Source organism: Protopterus annectens, chromosome 13.part0, assembly GCF_019279795.1.
Source record: "Protopterus annectens isolate FY-2018-M chromosome 13.part0, PAN1.0, whole genome shotgun sequence".
Classification (NCBI taxonomy): domain Eukaryota; kingdom Metazoa; phylum Chordata; order Ceratodontiformes; family Protopteridae; genus Protopterus; species Protopterus annectens.
In genome coordinates this window covers 864,141,157-864,159,887 of record NC_056747.1, presented here as the reverse complement: position 1 = coordinate 864,159,887, position 18,731 = coordinate 864,141,157, and the positions used below count along the sequence as shown (strand labels likewise).

At 42.0% G+C, this 18,731-nt stretch overlaps 1 protein-coding gene across 1 annotated transcript in view; it reads left to right on the top strand.

Moving 5' to 3' along the window:
* DDX52 (DExD-box helicase 52) overlaps positions 1–18,731 on the top strand; it is a gene marked incomplete in the record, with an annotated part of 916,355 nt that overhangs the window by 65,346 nt on the left and 832,278 nt on the right. Inside the window, 2 exon segments of the mRNA XM_044054582.1 lie at positions 10,711–10,859; positions 13,182–13,367. Coding sequence (XP_043910517.1) covers positions 10,711–10,859; positions 13,182–13,367 — 335 coding nt within the window.

Genomic DNA, 18,731 nt, shown 5'->3' with positions numbered 1-18,731 from the left:
ACCTGTAAGAAATGTAACTTCTTGTTCAGCCTTCTAGCATTGAGCACTGTTGCCTTTATATAATTTTGGTGTTAATTGGCTACATATGTAGTTTGAGGAAACTGACCTTGCCTAGAAAATGCACTGTAAGGGAGGAAAAAGTCATGGCCAATGTACAGAAGCCTTGAGACTAGAGATGCAGGCCATCCTTCAGCAAAGCAGTGAGAGTTGTCTACCATCTTCACTCATGCTGGTATGTATTGGATCCCCTTAGAATGGCACCATTAACTAAGCCCTTATTTGAAGCTGGCTATCTTTTGTCTGTGTTGTGGCATCATTCTTGAAGATGGTAGGCTATTGCTCCGTACTAGTTTCGCAACAATTTCAAATGTATGTTTTGAGAGCCCCGTCTTTCCTCTCTTCATATGATCTAAGGAGCTACGTCTCAAGTCATTCACTCCCATGTGCACAATGATCATGTCATGTGTACCTAGGGTGAAGGGACTTGAAGGCCTAAGTGACTGTGCAGAACCTGGTACCTGAGACTCAGCTGCCCTCGATTAGGCAGATGAGTGATTAGTCTGTGTGTCCAACTATGGAGGCACGTATGACTGAGATGTTGCCAGATTTACTGTTTTGGCCTTCCTGCCTTAAGGGATTTGGCCTACCATTTAAGTGCCTCCTTTTTGTAGTTGTGTTTTCTGTAGTGTCTATATGTTTGCCTGTCAGTGTGATGCTGACTGATGTGTTATACCAAATCTTTATCTAGAATGCCTTTGTGGCTTACACAGGGACTTTTGAAGTACCTCAATGTAAGAAGACTTAATTGTTGTCTGTGTCATGATTGTGTGAGGTGGATATCAGAAGTGACAACTTGCTGGTTGCAATCTGCAATCCATGGAGAGAGGTTGGCCTCCAAGGTTAGTAGATAATTTCACCTCTGGCATATGGAATCCTTTATAGAAAGAATCAAGCAGTTGTCAGTGGCATGTCCCAGTTTTCAAAGGACACAGTTCACTACCACAGGTTTGTGGCAGTAGGTCTTTACGCAAACAGTAATGCCCAAAAGGGTGTGTATTACTGTGTTAAATAATGTACCCCTGGATGGGTGTGTCACACACCTTGGTGGGCATTACTGCACTTAGAGAATGGGCTGCCTGTTAAATTGTATTTGCTTATTTAATTGCTGTGTTTCTAATTTTTGATGTAAAATAGTTCCTCTGTGTAAGGTTTCAAACTTGCTACAGCATGTTATTGTTGGATGAAGTATTTTACATACAAAATAATGTAATTTACTTAATGTCTGTACACTTATACACATGCACACACATTCAGAACCATGGACATACTGTGGTTGTGTGTGTGTGTGTGTGTGTGTGTGTGTGTGTGTGTGTGTGTGTGTGTGTGTGTATATATATATATATATATATATATATATATATATATATATATATAATATTTTTTTATATATATATAAATGTATGCGTGTGTGTATATGTGTACATATATATATATATGCGTGTGTGTGTGTGTGTGTGTGTGTGTGTGTGTGTGTGTGTGTGTGTGTGTGTGTATATATATATATATATATATATATATATATATATATATATATATATAATGTGTGTGTATAAAACTAAACATTCAGAACTACAAACATGCACATGTATAGAAGCAAACTAGCACCCACAGACGCACAGAAATTACAGCCACTTTCGTTCTCAGAATTGTCCATCCCCAATGCATTTTTTTTTTGTTTTTTTTTAAAGGTATTGGGCTGTTTCCACCCCACCCCGTTTCACATTTTTCTTCCACTCCCTTTACTGTCCCCTGATTTGAATGTTGTCATTGCTGGGACACATTACCATTACTGTTCTTATGCTTTCAGACAGGATTACATATTGGAAAGCTGCAATTGTTCCAGAGGAAACTGGGAATAAGTGGCTTGAACCTGTGGACTCAGTCATTCCAGTGCTATCTTTTGTCAGAAAAGAGCTGAACTGGTGTTTGACACATTCATGCAAATGCCACTATGTCTTTCAGGCAAATGATTTCCAATAAGATCCTGATTGTAAATGTATCAGATCAAGCATGGGGTGGGCACACTGTTTGTTTTTCTCTGAATACAAAGCACGTACACCTCAAGGAAATGTAGGTGATTGTCTTCATCATAGTTTTGGGACCATGGGCAGAGTGAACTATCACAGGTGATGCTTCTGTGATGTAGTACGTAAACAAATGGGAGGGTGTACTCTGTCATACCATCTTTGCGGGCTAGCCATGCAGTTCTTGGAGAATCCACTACAGTTCAGATTGCTCTTCACTTTGAACTACATGCCCTCAGAGGAGATTTCAGTGGTATTGCATTAGAACAAAACCACAACAAACCCATGTAAGTGGATGCTGCATAGGAAATCCTTTTTTGGGCATTACCAGTAGGTGTACTGTGCTAGACCTAAACCTCTCCTCCATCAGACAGACAACTAAACAAAGTCTGCTCCAAAATATCTCACAAACCAGATTGGGTAATGGATGCTTTCTTCCCAAGCTGCAAAGGCGTATTTCTCTATGGTTTGCCTCCTTCCTTCTCCCTGTTGTAATACAAAAGAGAGAGAGAGAGTTCATTTGTGCCCTTCTGGCCCAGGCAACATTTGCTCTTCCAGCTGTTGCAAGTGGCAATGGAAAATCTTGCATCAGTATGTCAGCCTCATGATGCAGTACACAGGGTCTGTTATTCGCTCTGTTCAGTGCACTTTGACTCTAGCAGCTTGGATGATATGACCTTGTTTTTGTGCATGTTATTCCCCCAAAGACATGCTATATGTTGGGATAGAGGCTTGAAAACAGTGCATCAGAAAATACTTGGATAAATTGACACTTTTCTCTCTCTAGTGCTAAAGGAGGAGCCATCATATTCTAAAACACTGAATTGTGAATGGTTTGAACTGTATGAGGTGTGAAAGTAGTAACTGTCAAGTTTGTAGCTGCCTGTCAGACCCAGGTTGTGGCTGAAAATGGTCTGAGAACTAGCCCACCAAACCCGGTCAGCAAAGATGAAATAAACGAGTTTATCTGTTTTCCTCTGACTTGGTTGCATCTCAGTGAGGGAGTGTCTCTTGGCCTTCTCTGACTTCTTGCCCACTGACTCTGTTAACATCCACACTCTCAGACTGTTCTTAAACTGCCATCTTTGTAACAGGTGTTCCCTCAAGTGACACTGACTGCAGCCTGGGACCTGAATTTCTTGCTGGATGAATGATCTTGAAAGGACATAGAAGCAGCTTATTCAAAAGTTGGTAAAGTTCCTCACTTGGAAAACACTTTGTTAAAGGCAGTTATGTCAGCCAGAAGAATTTATATTTCCAGGCCTTAGTGTAAGGAGCTCCTTCTCATCTACCGTAAGGATAGAGTGACTGTATGCACTTAACTTTAGGCATAAAGGAAAGGTTATTATAGAGTAACCTTGAGTCAAGTAATCCATTTGCCAGTCATACGAGCAGGTAAGTGTAGCTATTTGTTTCAATTGCTGAAATAAAAAAAAAAAAAAGTGTGTGTGGGGGGGGGGTATTCCCTGTATCCAAACAATTTCTAGGTGGATAGCTCACTGTATTGTCATGTATATGTCCTTGAAGTTGCATGCTGCCCTCTGGGTATGACCATTGGCCAGCTGCCCCACTGTCCTGTAGGAACCAGTTCTGGTAATCTTCTTAAAGTTATGAGTGTAACACTAATCCACACGTAGAACATAATATACTTTGTGTAGGCAAATTACCATAATAGTAGATGCTAGTGTGTGGCCACTTTTGCAGTCCTGATGTTCTTCGTCTTCCCTTGCTGCAGTCCTGACAATTGGGTATAGTCCGCGTCCCAGTCGGCCCGAATACCAGAGTATAAGGCTGACGTCGGTCATGGCGCCTTAGACTGACGTCAGTACGTCAGGGTACTAATGCGCATGACCGACGTCATTTCCTCAGTCTTTTTTGCCGCATGGTCTGATGCAGAAGCAATTTTGCGAGTGCAGGTTGGCGTTCTGAGATTTTCCGAAACCGGAGTTTCAGACCGAATACAGAGTTGGCTAAGTAACCCCGTTGGGGAACATTTTGGTTTTTTCTTGCCTCAGTATTTAACCGGATGTCAGAAAAAGTGAATAACTGTATTTCTTGTGGGAAGCAGATACCGCATAGGGATTATCATACATTGTGTATACCTTGTTTAGGGCCTGAGCACGACGTTGTTGGTTGCCGCTCTTGTGCTAGATTTAACAAGCGCACTATTAAGAGGAGGCTTGATTGTGCTAGGTTAGTGTTTGGGAAGCGTTGCAATTATACTATGCCGTCGGATGCTCCGGCGCCTGCTTCATCTAAGAAGCGCAAGGACAAAACAGTGAAGTCTAGGGGTGAGGAACCGGCAGTCCCGGACGTCGGTCCTTTAGAAGGCTCAGGGGAGCCACAGGTTTTGCCAGGAGTCTCTATGGAGTCTCAGGCAGATACTTTACTGTTACAGGATGTGCCCTCTCAGGAGGTAGGCCAGGCTGAGGGGGCTTCTCAGGTAACTGTTCTTCCCTCTCTTCCCAAGGTAGTTAGGGCCTCTCCTTCTGTTGCCAAAGCTTCTTTTAGAGGAAGGCCAAGTTCAGCTTCTGTAGGGGCTTCTCCTAGCATTTCGGGCTCTGTGCCTAAGAAACATATGCTTAAAATGGCAGAAGATTTGATTACTCTGATTAGAGGTTCTATGCCCCACCTGATAAGAGGCCTAGGGTGGAACAGGAGTTTGATAGTTTTGAACAGTGTTCACAGGCTTCAGAGTCTTCTGTGGAAGACTTGCAAGAGTTTCCTACTTATTCTGATTCTGATGTGGATGATTCCACTCCTTCAGCTTCTCCTCCTGAGGATTTTTCATTTTCAGAGACTCTTCACTCCATGAGGGAGCACTTTAAATGGGAAGGCCAAGATTACTCTGACTCCAGAAAAGGCTTAGGGAATTCTTGTTTTGCCCCAGCATAGGCCCTTAGCTATTCCTCCTGTGTTGAATGTGGTGGAGGATGTTTTGCAGAGGCTTCTCTGAACCCTGATTCCTTGCCTCCTGCTCCTGTTAAGCCTGATAGGTATTATAGGGTGCCCGAAGCTCATAAGTATTTGTTTAAGAGTCCCAGGGCGGACCCAGAAACTGTTTCTCAGGGGCCTAAAGGTGTTAAAGCTTCTGTGGTTAAAAATCCTGTACCCTCTGATAAAGAGGCAAGGGCTTTGGATAGGTGGGGTAAGAAAGTATATACTTCTTCCTCTCTAGCCATGAGGGCGTTGAATTGTCAATTTCATATGCTGAAATATCAGAATTATCTCCTTTCACAATTGAAATCTAAGGTGGATGCTTTGGCGGAAGGTATTGAGTGTAAAGAATTGCTGGATTTGGTTCATGTGTCTGAACAAGTGGGTAAGCATTCTTTGCAGTGTGGTTTTGATGCTGTCCAGGCCTCCTCGAGGGTGGCTGCTACTAGTTCTGTTCTTCGCAGATATGCATGGTTGAAGGATCAGAATTTAGCTGAGCATGTTAAGACCAGGATTTTGGATGCTCCTTTACAGTCTGATGTGTTGTTTGGACCGCCTGTGGAAGCAGTTTTAAAGAAAATGGAGGACAAAGCTAAGTCTATGCAGACTGTTAAAGATTTTTGCAGGTGCAGCCTCCAAGTTTAGTAGAAATTGGCCTGCTAAGGGGTGGACATATCCTGCTTATGGTTCCCAGTCTAGGGGTAGGTCTAGACGTGGTAGGGGCAGGGCTCAAGGTTCGTTTAGGCCTAGATCAGACAGTTCACCTGCTCAGACTTCTGGTGAGGGCAGGGGTCAGTCCTTTCGTAAGCAGAACCAATGACCTGCCTTTTCAGCTGCCAGTGGACTCTCGTCTGGCAGCTCCTTTGGGAGGAAGATTGTCTCTTTTCAAAGAAAATTGGGATTTAATCACTCAAGACAGATGGGTGCTGGATATCATTCATCACGGTACAGATTTTATTTCCACACAATGCCCCTTTCAAAGGCATGCCAGATGTTCCTCCTCCACAAAGAAAAGAGGCTCACAAGCAAGTTTCTCAGTTACTCCAGATAGGGGCTATTCAGCCAGTCCCTGTGTCAGGAAGGGGCTTCGGATTTTATTCTCGCCTGTTCCTAGTACCAAAGAAGGGGAACACGTGGAGACCAATTTTGGATTTATCTATCCTCAACACTTATCTGGACATTCCCAAGTTCAAGATGTTGACGTTACAGCAACTGTTACCTCTGCTGGGCAAGGATCACTGGATGGTAACTTTGGATCTCAAGGAAGCTTACCTTCATGTGCCCATAAGGCTAAGTTGCAGAAAGTATCTGCGGTTTCGAACTGGAGATTTTCATTATCAGTTCTCTGCATTGCCCTTTGGCTTATCTACTGCGCCCAGAGTATTCACAAAGGTTCTGGCTCCAGTGATAGCTTACTTCAGGCTTCAAGGCATTCAAATTTATCCTTACTTGGACGACTGCCTGATTCTGGCTCAAGAAAAGGAACACCTTCTACAGCATCTGGAATATGTCATAGCAGTGCTAAGATGCCTAGGGTATTCTGTGAACGAAATAAAGTCCAGTCTAGTACCCTCTCAAGACATGTGCTTTCTGGGTGTGAGACTGAATACAGCAGCCCAGATGGCCTTTTAACCCCGGACAAACAAAAGAGTCTGTCACTTTACTTCCATCAACTATCTCATCAGTCCGTGCTGACTGCAAGGACAGTCCTTCAAGCATTAGGGTTCATGGCATCTTGTATTCTGGTGCTTCCCAATGCCAAACTGCATATGAGGAAGCTGCAATGGTATCTCAAAAATGTATGGACACAGCACTGCCAAGATTTGGACACTGTCATTCAAATAATACCTTGCCTTCAAAAGGAATTCTTGTGGTGGGCTCAGGAATGTCACCTAAACAAGGGACTCTCTGTGACCCGGCCAGAGGCGAGTCAGATTTTAACGACAGATGCCTCGGACACTGCTTGGGGTGCTCATCTAAATGGAAAGTGGATACAAGACAAGTGGCCTGCCAGATTACAACATCTACATATCAACATGAAGGAGATGTTAGCAGTCCAGTTTGCATTGATGGCGTTCAAGGAGTTACTTCTTCCAGGGCAGGTGTTGATTCTGACAGACAACACAACTGTCATGTGGTACATCAACAAGCAAGGGGGAACACATTCTTATCCTCTATGCAGGCAAGCAATGATTCTATGGGAGACTGCGTTAAGCCTGCAACTGACTCTTCAGGCAAGGTTTCTGCCAGGAGCACAGAACTCCCTAGCAGATGTATTAAGCAGACAAATCATGGATCCCCACGAGTGGAAACTGGATCTTCATGTATTTCAGAAATTGACAGTGTCATGGGGAACTCCAGACATAGATCTGTTCGCTTCACCACTAAACCACCAGCTGCCAAAGTATTGCACAAAGGGGTTTCATCACACAGCTTGGAAAGTGGATGCTCTGTCTTTCAGTTGGAAAAACCTTCATGTCTATGCCTTTCCACCTCTACCTCTTCTTCCAAAGGTATTACTAAAGGTCAGACAGGACAGGCCAAGGATGATTTTGATAGCTCCAGATTGGCCTCGGCAACACTGGTACCCACTTCTAAGGAGTCTTGTAAAGAAGCCTCCATGGCCTTTACCTCTGATTCCTCATCTGTTATCTCAGAAGGACGGTCATCTGCTCAATGTCAAGCTTCCATCTCTTCATCTCACAGCTTGGCATATTCTGTGTTGAGGCATGGTAGGTCTCAGCTTCCTCAACAAGTTTTAAATGTGATTATGGAAGCTAGAAGGCCTAGTACTAGGAGAGTGTATGAGAAAAATGGAAGAGATTTTTATTTTGGAGTACAGCAAAGAATTTGGAGATTTCAGAGCCTAATTTGAGTGTGGCTCTTCAATATCTTACTGAATTATTGGACAAAGGTTTGTCTTTCTCTTCCATAAAGATTCATGCTGCAGCAATTTCAGCTCACTATGATTGTGACCCACCTTTGTTTTCGCACCCTTTGTTCAAGCAGTTTCTTAGAGGGGCAAAGAATATAAGACCCCCACGTAGAGCTCCTACTCCTGCTTGGGATCTCAATTTTGTGTTGGAAAAACTTACTCTACAACCTTTTGAGCCTGCAGCTACTGCTGAATTGAAATTTTTGTCATGGAAGACTGCTTTTCTGTTGGCTATTACTTCTGCAAGAAGGGTGTCTGAGTTGCAGGCCCTTATGGCAGTAGAGCCCTTTTGATTTTCCATAAGGACAGGGTATCATTACGTACTAATCCTTCCTTTATGCCTAAGGTGGTTTCTAGTGTGGCTTTAAACCAAACTATTCATTTGCCTACGTTTTTGCAGATCCTCAAAATAAAGGGGAAAAGATTTTGCACACTTTAGATGTACACAGGCAATTGCGTTATTATTTGAGCAGGACTAAAGATTTTAGGCAGTCTCAGCAGTTACTTGTTTCTTTTGCTTTAAGTTCACAGGGCAAGCCTGTGTCAAAACAAACTATTTCTAGGTGGATTGGCTTTTGCATTGCATTTTGTTATTCCCATCATGGCAAAGAGGTTCCAGCTGGGATTAGGCCTCATTCCACTAGGGCTACTGCCACTTCAACAGCATTTCTAAGGGGTGGCAACTAAGGATATTCTGGAGGCAGCTACTTGGAGTTCAGTGCATACTTTCTCTAGGCATTATCACCTGCCTATATACTCTAAGACTAGAGCTGGTTTTGCCACAGCTGTTTTACAAGGCATGTTGTCAGCTCCTGCTACTTTATAATTTGCCAGCCTCCCTTACCTCTGCTTTGGGATTCTACCCAATTGTCAGGACTGCAGCAAGGGAAGGCGAAGAACATAGTACAGTTTTGTACCTACCATAAATGTAGATGTTCGAGGATTCCCTTGCTGCAGTCCAATTTACCCTCCCTCCTTCCCCTCTGTGTTTCAGGGTGGTTGTGTAGGTGAGTTTACATGCTTATATTTTTGCTATATATTACTGTATATATTGTACATGTTTTTGGTGCAGGTTGTTTTTGGGACTTGTCTTTTTGGGTCTTCTGACATCTGGGGCAAGAAAAGACTGAGGAAATGACGTCGGTCATGCGCATTAATACCCTGACGTACTGACGTCAGTCTAAGGCGCCATGACCGACGTCAGCCTTATACTCTGGTATTCGGGCCGACTGGGACGCGGACTATACCCAATTGTCAGGACTGCAGCAAGGGAATCCTCGAACATCTACATTTATGGTAGGTACAAAACTGTACTTTTCCCCTCCCACCAACCACTCTGAGGGGACTAGAGGGACTGGGTTGGGTACACATCTCCCTCCCACAGACCTTATTCTTACACACTGAATACAGCCCTACTTCATTTTCTTCTCTCTTGCCTTACTTTTAAGGCACATCAAGGGGGCACTCAAGGATCGATTTGGGTGTTTTTAGGATGCATGGGATGGTTTTTCTACCCTGGAGGAGGGTTAATAGAGGTGTAAAGGTAGTGTTGCATGTACCACCTTTTATACAGGGTATGTGAAGATGGCCAGGGTAAAGGTTGACATCAGCCTACCAGAGGGAAAAGGCCCCTTTGCTCTGAAAGCCTGCAGCAGAGCTTCCCAAAAGTATTGACTGCACCAGTGACTACATGAACATCTGCTGTTAATGATAAGTTGGCTGCACAACTGTACTTCTCTTCACAAGTTATTCTGGTTAGGATGAGTACTCCTTTCATAGTTTGAATGCCCCTCAGGCACCTCTGTTATGTGGTCAAAAACAAATCTAAAAGTATCCAAGATTATTGTTTGTTCTGGAATTTCTCAGTGCATTGGATATTGCTACCAAAATTATGGTTAGTCCTAACTTCAGGCTTCCAGTGGTTTTACTGCTAGGTCCATGACCATCTCACAAGCCATTTTCAAAAATGTTTTGGTGGATGTCATTTGCAGCTACCATGTGGGTAACATTTAATACCTTTGCAAGCACTATAACCTGGATGTCACCTCCAGGTCGAGCAACTGCAGTAATCTATGGTATTGTATTGTGACAGGCTACTCAAGAGGTTAAGCTTGGAACTCTATACTTGAAGTGACAAGGATGAAGCTTCCAATGATGTATACGAAAAATAGTTAAACATACATACTAATGTAAGTGTTACATTTCCATTGCTGTTCCCACCTCCTGTCTCCTGCCTAGGGCTTTACTGAATGCTGTCTTGTTTTGAAACCTAATTTTCTGTTTTCCTTTGAGTATTTGTACTGGAGCCTCAAACTTGTGGTCTTCCAAGATCTGGAAATGAGAGATCTTTACTGCTGCAAATCATGGGTGGAGGGGAGAGGCCAAGGTTGCTTGGAAAGAGTCTGTGGGTCATGTTAAATACCTGCTTGTGTCATTAAGATAATGCAGATGAAACTGCCAGTGCAGATATGTCACTAAGATAAGTATTTAATTTTCATTTCTACTCTGTGTACTCCTGCTATACAATTCACAGTTTGCTACTGCAGTCCATTATTTTAATTTACATAGGAGAATCCACCAACCTTTAGGATTTTGTAATAGCGGAACTGTGAAAACTAACACTGCTCAGCAGTAAAAATTTGTTTTGTTTTGTTTTTCAGTAATTGATTTATCTGTTGCTGTAGTTACCAACAGACGTCTTAATTCTTAAAATGCTTGGGTGTTTCAAATGTTTTATTCTTTCATTCGTTACAGGGAGTGACGTGGACACACTGGACAGTTTAGTGAATGATGATGATGCAATACAGTGGATGTCCTCCCAGCAGTCAAACCTTAAACATGTGGGAGAGAGTGGAAACGAAAAGCTTACGGCAGAGAAGCTTGAACAACTCAGACAAGAGAAGGTTTGCCAACCCGTATCATTTTTCATTATTGGCAAGACTGTTGTGCATAGCCAGTTAAATTTTTTACTGCAGTTGATCCATACTGTGTTTTTGTTCAATACTTTGTTTCCAGACTGTGCTGTACATTAAACTCTGAGAGTGCTACAGTACAGATTGCTGAACTGAATTCAGCCTCAGTACAGATTGCTGAACTGAATTCAGCCTCTTGTTTTGAAAAGAAAAAAAATTCACTCTGCTCCTTCTATTTGATGTGCGTGACATTAAATGACGTACTTATTGATGGAAGTTGTACATGCATTTCAGGTTGTATTCGTCTGCGGTAGGGCATGCCATGTTCAGGTTGCACTGCTGGTTGCCATCTCTTCCCATCCTTCTTGGAACTGTAGGTTTAGATTGGTTTTTGGTATTCTGCCTCACTCTTTTCCCCCATCCAGAAATTTTCAGGTTTGGAATTATTCATGGGTTTTCTCTCTACATGAATAGTCATGGCCATCTTCCGAACCCCAAGCACGAAGTCCCAGAAGGTGTCACTTCTTCCTACATCCTACCTGGGGCATCTTCTTCCACATTACATCTAGGTCTTTATCCTTTCTTTTTAAAATCTTCACTTAGACATCATGCATATGTTTAGTATCTGCTCTGAAATGTAGTCCCAGTTATAGTTGTGACCTTTCTTTCCCAGAATATAATAGGGGAGGAGCATTCTAGTTTTCCTAATTGTTCTACTTCCGTGGTGTGGAAAGAATGTGTCCTGACTATGACCCATCCAACCCAGGCTTGATAGCATCAAGTATCAGGGGAAGGAAAAACAAAACATTAGCTTGCTCTCCCCTCTTGAAGGAGAGAGGATAGTGGAGTGCATGTGTTGGATTACATACTCCATTTGAGCTCCTTGGTGGAGACCAGAGACCTATATATACATGTTCATAAACAGATGCAAGGTATCTACAGCATCATGTTTATTTTTTAAGTGAGCGAGTCCTGCAACAGCCTTCATTGCTTGTCCAGTTCCAGAGGTGTCACTGGGCATATTCAGAGAAACTTTTGGGCATAAAGCAAAAGCAATCCCTGATTTCCTGCATGGATGAAAGCACTGCACGTAATGCACTTGTCTTATGATGCTTTTTTTCATCTGGAGGGGATCAAGTGAGGCATAAGGCTCTTGCCTCTGAGGAATGAGTAGATCATTGGATCAGCTGGGAGGGGAAGTTCAATGCTTAGGAGGGAACCAGAGCAAAACGTGCTTCAGGAAAGTGTTCTTAATTCTCACCTTTCATGAGATCTTTTTCTTTAAGGATTCTTTTAAATTTACCTGCAGTCTCATTTGGCTGACACCAAAATGACAGCTATATCTTTTTCATGATGATCTGAGACCCTATCCATGTGTTAGGCCTTGCGTACCATTTCCAGCACTCCACATTTGAGATAATTGATTCTTCATTTTTGCATATTCATTTTAAATTTCTCAATTTTTGACCCTTTCCAAAGTTGTAATTTTGAATCTGCATTTTTATTTGTGTTATGGCTGCACAGTGCTGTTATCAAGCCATTCATTCAACAGAGTTAGAAGGTGACAAAAAGAATGTTTGTTTTAGATTTTTTCCCCACCTTAACTATAATCTCAAGTATGGATAATCACCATTACTTGTCCTTTGACAAAAGGTCTGTCTTAGAATCTGTCATTACAGATTAATGCTCATTTTTGGTCAGCAGAAGAGGTGCTGTCTGCACTTTAACTACTATCTCAAATTCTGAGCAGTAATCCTCTTCATAGAATTGAGCTTTATTTGGTAGAATATCCTTTTCTCTTGTACTATGAGGAGCTTTTAGTGTGCCTTTGTGCCCATTTCATTGGAAAATTCTCCTTCAGCTTTACATATTACCCAGAATCTGAGTAATATGCCACTTCTTGCAGAGGGATGTAGACTTTATCCCTATATCACATTTTCCTATGTTTAAATCCTGCAGGGAGTCTTCTGATTATATGTTTTCATAAAACAGTAACAGTGCAAAGCCTTGTACTTAAATAAAACTGTGCAATAGTGTTAAATAAGGTAATACCATGTTTAAAATGGTTCAAATGAAATTGCTCTTGACTAGTTTCCAGTATTGGGAGTAACCCAGTGATAGTGGTCTCATGTTATGCATTTGACACCTTAACAGAACTTTGACACTTTAACTGCTGTCTCTCCCATGAAGTTGGCATACGTTCACTTTGAAATTTTTTACATTGTTTATGTTGTGTGACACCAGTATGAGAAGGTTATGCAAGAGTATTACAAAATTTAATCCTTTTAAGAGTTTGAATTTTTATGTTTTCAGATTAACCATTTCAGAAACCAGCACAAGATTTATGTTCAGGGATCTGATATCCCAGAACCTGTTGCCACCTTTCAACAGCTGCAAGAAGAATATAAGGTGCATCCAAAGATTATGGAGAATATTAAAGAAGCAGGCTTCCAGCTGCCAACCCCAGTCCAGATGCAGGCTATTCCCATCATGCTGCATGTGAGTTGTTGCTGCTTTATTATTATTTTTTTTCTTGTAAATCAGAAGTGAAGCATAGAAACAAAGGTTAAAGATACTGAAGTGGCTGTAGTGGATAGGAAGCTAAAAGACCATAGCTATCTGACATGCGATTCTTAGAATGAGATGGGCAGATGTTCATCGTGTCACACTGCTGCACTCATTACACTTGGGTTATCCTGCCATCAGGCAGTCCCGCAGTCGGCTAGAGTTCCAAGGTCCTGATCCGGTGTCGGTTGCTGTCGCCTCTTCCCTGATGTCAGTGTGCCAGGGGTATATAAGATGCATCCAACGCCATTTTCTTCAGTCTTTCTTGCTGTGCGGTGCCCGAAGCAGAAGCAGTTCGCAAGTGCCGGTCTGCCCACTTCTGAGATTTTCGAAGTCGAATTTCAGATCCGAAGTCTTCAATAAAGCTAAGTACCCCGTTGGGGAAACTTTTTTCTTGCCTTAGACCGATGTCAGAAAAAGTTAATAATTGTATTTCTTGTGGGAAGCAAATACCTCATAAGGACTTCCACTCTTACTGTATTACATGCCTAGGCCCTGATAACGATGTCACTAGTTGTTGGTTTTGTGCTAGATTTAACAAATGCACTATAAAAAGACGTTTTGATGCACTACTTTGGCCGAAAGTTCAATTATACTATGCCGTCGGATCAGCCGACGACCGCAATACTGAAAAAAACGCAAAGGCAAGGATAAAGACAGGCATCCAAGGTCCAAAACAGACAACAAAACCTCTTCTAGGCCAGTCGCCGGTTCTCAGTGAGGCACTTTTAAAGCCCCTGACACCCGCTACCTCAGAGCCACAGGCCGCCTCCGGCTCCCACATGGAGACAACTAGGCCTCTGGAAACTCAAGGTATTGGGCCTACGGAAACTAATCCCTCAGATGGGTCTGAAGCCGCTGAGCAGGCATCGGCTTCTGAGGGTGTTTTCAGACCTTCACAACTTACCATTAAAACAACCAAGACAAAAGTACCATTAAAGACAAAGAAACAAGTACAGCATTCCCCTGGACAGTCCTCCATGCCTAAGAAACAGATGCTTAAAATGGCCGAAGACCTCATTACTCTAATTAGGGGTTCCCATCCCCCTTCTGAGAAAAGGCCTAGGCAGGATACAGACTATGATTCCTCTGATCAGGTTTCCATTTCCTCTGATTCCTCTTCAGACCAGGGATACTCTCTACCCCCCTATGAGGACTCTGATGCTGAAGAATCTATCCCTTCAGCCTCTCCTCCTGAGGATTATTCTTTTGGGGAAACTTTACATACCATGAGGGAGCATTTCCATTGGGAAAGTCAGGATTACTCAGATTCCAAGAAAAGGCTCAGGGATTTCCTTTCATTGCCTCAGCACAGGCCCCTGGCTATTCCGCCTGTGCTAGATATTGTGGATGATGTGTTCTCTGAATCCAGCTTATCTCCTGATTCTTTGCCCCCTGCACCAGCCAAGCCAAATAGGTATTATAGAGTCCCTGACTCTCACAAGTTTCTTTATAAAAACCCTTCTGCTGATCCAGAAACTATTTCCCAGGGTCCAAAAGGGGTTAAGGCTTCCATTGCAAAAAATCCAGTACCCTCTGACAGAGATTCCAGAGCTTTGGATAGATGGGGGAAGAAAGTATACACTTCTGCAATTTTAGCAGTAAGAGCTTTAAACTGCCAGTTTCACATGCTTAAGTACCAACAATATTTAATGGCTCAGTTGAAACAGAAAATGCTTGCAAGCTCAGAAGCTCCTGATTGTAAAGAAATGCAGGATTTATTGCATGCAGTTAAACAGGTGGGAAAACATACTCTGCAATGTGGTTTTGATTCTTTAGAGGCCTCTTGTAGAGCCGCATTCACAGGTTCTGTGATTCGCAGACATGCTTGGTTAAAAGAACAGAGTTTACCTGATCATGTTAAGGCAAAATTATTGGATGCTCCTTTACAGCATGATACCTTGTTTGGTGTTAAGGCAGAAGAGGTGTTAAAGAAAATGGAGCATAAAGCTAAATCTATGCAAACAGTCAAGGATTTCTTACAGGTACAGCCACCTCGATTTAGCAGAAATTCTCCAACAAAGAATTGGTCCTTTCCAGTGTCAGACAGGCCACAGAGAGGCAGATACAGACGCCCAAGAGGCAGATCTCAACCCCAAGGCTCAAACAGACAACGACAGTGGGGCACCTCAACCCCAAAAGGAGGTGAGGACAAGTCTCAACCTTACAGGAAACCGTCACAATGACTTTTCCCCTTCGTACGCCAAGCACTTCTTCTTTTGGAAGTCCCCTTAGGGGGAAAACTAGCACTTTTTTTTCTCAAAACTGGCAAACAATCACCAAAGACAAATGGGTTCTGAATATTGTGTCTCAAGGTTACAGGTTCCACTTTCATACTTTACTGTCAAAGGAAAAATATGCTTTAAAAATGATCAAAACACGGTAGGTTCAGGTTAAGGCACTTTAATCTTGCAGCAAGGAGACAAAAACGTGCTAATACAGAGTTTGTCTAACTAGAAACAGGAAATACTTACATTTTTATACACTTTCTAATAAGACATCGCCTACCCAAGCTGACATAGTGAATCACAAGTCTTGTCATTGTCATTTACTAATAATTGCTTTCATAAAATTCTGCTGATTTATCAATTTTTGTGAGAAACTTCCTAAGGAAAACAACGTGGCCTTGGCTACCACCGGTTAGATATATGCAATGTTACCATTCAAGGTACTATGGCTAATTCAAGCACAAAGCAAGCAGTTAATATCTCTAATAATCCTTTGTCTGCATTATCTCTAAGCTTCTGCAGCTGCACATGTTCTCATACTTCGAACAGAACTGATTGTTTAAAATCATTACATTTACAGGATATAGCATTGTTCATTCATTCTCTCCTGACCTAGCAGATAACCACCTGCTTCTCAAGTGCATTTCCAAAAGGCATAAACATGAATATTGCTGTGCTAGCAATTGCTAGGTCAGAGGGCATCTTGCAAGTTTCAGAAAGCACACTGCAGTTTCAAAACACATCTTTTCAGTCTCGTATGAAACTCAATTTATATATAAAACAGTGCATATAAAATAGAATGAAAAACGTGTTAACTTATTTAGCTTCTAATTAGCATTAAGCATACACACATTAATACATATTTTTCTGACATTTCCCCCCCTGTTAATACTTTTTAATTCTATTTTCAAAAAGAATAAACAGTTTGCTTCTTTTCCTAACCTCTTCCATTCAGGATTTGCAGTTAAGAATGTCATTCGGTTTAAAACTTTATGAAAGTGTTTCACATTCTAGCAGCTCTTCAAATTCAGTACTTTGAATACATAGTCTCAGAAACTGATATATCTATAAACTCTTTGATTATTTTTTTCATGCAGGGGATTCCACATCAAACACAAGCTCCTGTCAGGAGTAATCCCGCACAAATGGCAATCAAGATGTTCATTAGGATGGAACCCCACCCCCCCAAACAAATTCTGGAAAAAGTCCGTCAGAGGGTTTGGGCCTGGCTTGGTCATGGCCGACACTTGCTGTATCACCTCAAGGTGGTCATTAATTTCGTGCTGATGATCTGGTATATACGCACAGCATTCTTCTTTGATTAAAGCGCACGTATCGCCCCTCGCCACTAGGTTGAAGTCAAGAGCCATTCGGTTCTGGAGCACTACAGTTCTCATAGCATTCAGTTCATCAGTTATCAGTTCAAGAGCAGAGAAAGTTGCATTACTCATTACTTCGAGAAGTTTAGACAGTTTTCGCAGCTCCCAAATAGATTTAACTGCGCCATATGCAGGTAATATGCCTACCCACGATATAACAGCATCACTCAAGTCCATGTGTGTCAATTTGGTACCCACAGTATGATGGTCTTTCCAGCCCGCCTCGATCTGTCCCACTGGATTTTCAGGCTTTTTAACAACTTTCTTGGCCACATCTCGGGTATTTCGAATATTTCCCTGAGGCAAGAATGCAGTGTGTCGTATGGCCGGGACCAGGTACCCCAAAAAACAACTGCCGGACCAATTCTCAGGTAACCATTTATATGCTTTTTTTACCACACACAAAATAACAATCCTCTACCTTAGTAGTTACTTTGTTACGAAATGACTGCCCTGCATTGAACATTTTCTTATCTATTACAGATAACTGTTTAAAAAGTACAGGATTACGTTGCACTTGGTCAATAGTCTTATGCATGGATTTAAGAAATGGTAAAGCAAACAAACCAAAACCAGTAAAATACACAAAAGCAGTCCGGACAAGCACCGTAAAGCCCAAAAAAATGTTAAAGTCCTTATTGTGAAGGCTGTTTGCAGTAAAAGCTGCAACACTGAAGTTGAAATCCACTTGCACGTATAAAGCCACACTGAAGTCGGAAAAAACTTGAACCTTAACGCACTTTATTATTAAAACAAGCGTTTTCGCTGTGGTTAAAACTGCCTGATGAAGCTGTAGTTTTAACCACAGCGAAAACGCTTGTTTTAATAATAAAGTGCGTTAAGGTTCAAGTTTTTCACTGTCTTTTATACGTGGATTTCAACTTCAGTGTTGCAGCTTTTACTGCAAACAGCCTTCACAATAAGGACTTTAGCATTTTTTTGGGCTTTACGGTGCTTTTCTGGATTTAAGAAATGAGTCCTAATTTGAGCTACAAGTTCCACCCATATTGTTTGCTTTAGTATAACATTTATATTGTACAGTCACATTACACTTACTCCAACCCACTTGAATTGTGTTATTCTTCTAGAAACATACAATTCCCTTTTGTGTCACAGGCAAATACAGTGCTACCTTATCATATGCTTTAATAGATACTGTGTCATAAACCAGATTTTCCCAGGTCTCATTGACCCCTAGGGGGGATAGCAGTCATTAATAACCCCCATGTATGCTGTTGGTATGGCTGTGCAGATCCAACAGTTTGAAACATTAAAAGTCTCAGCATACACACGTGTAATTGCCTGATAAGTGTTAAAGTTCGGGTGCCAGTCTTTGTTCGGTTCATCACATTTAATCAGTTCAACTTTTGTGGCAGGAAAAAGGAAAGGCCACAACAAAAAGAACAATGTTACCAGTATAGCTACCAGAATAATCATGCAAGTTTTCTGAGGTTGTTCACTGTCTCTATTTGCTCTATACCTGGTCATTTTGTTCTCGTTGTACAACAGTAACAAGGTTTTTGTCCAGTTCAAAGTTCTTAACCAGTTTACAGTGTGTCAAATCAGGACTGGCAAGACCAGGCAGGAGGAGAAGGCAACTACACACACCACAATACCAGTCTCACATAACTCGACCACACCACTGAATCAAACACATAAACACACTAAGACATACTCGGAGGCTCTGAGTA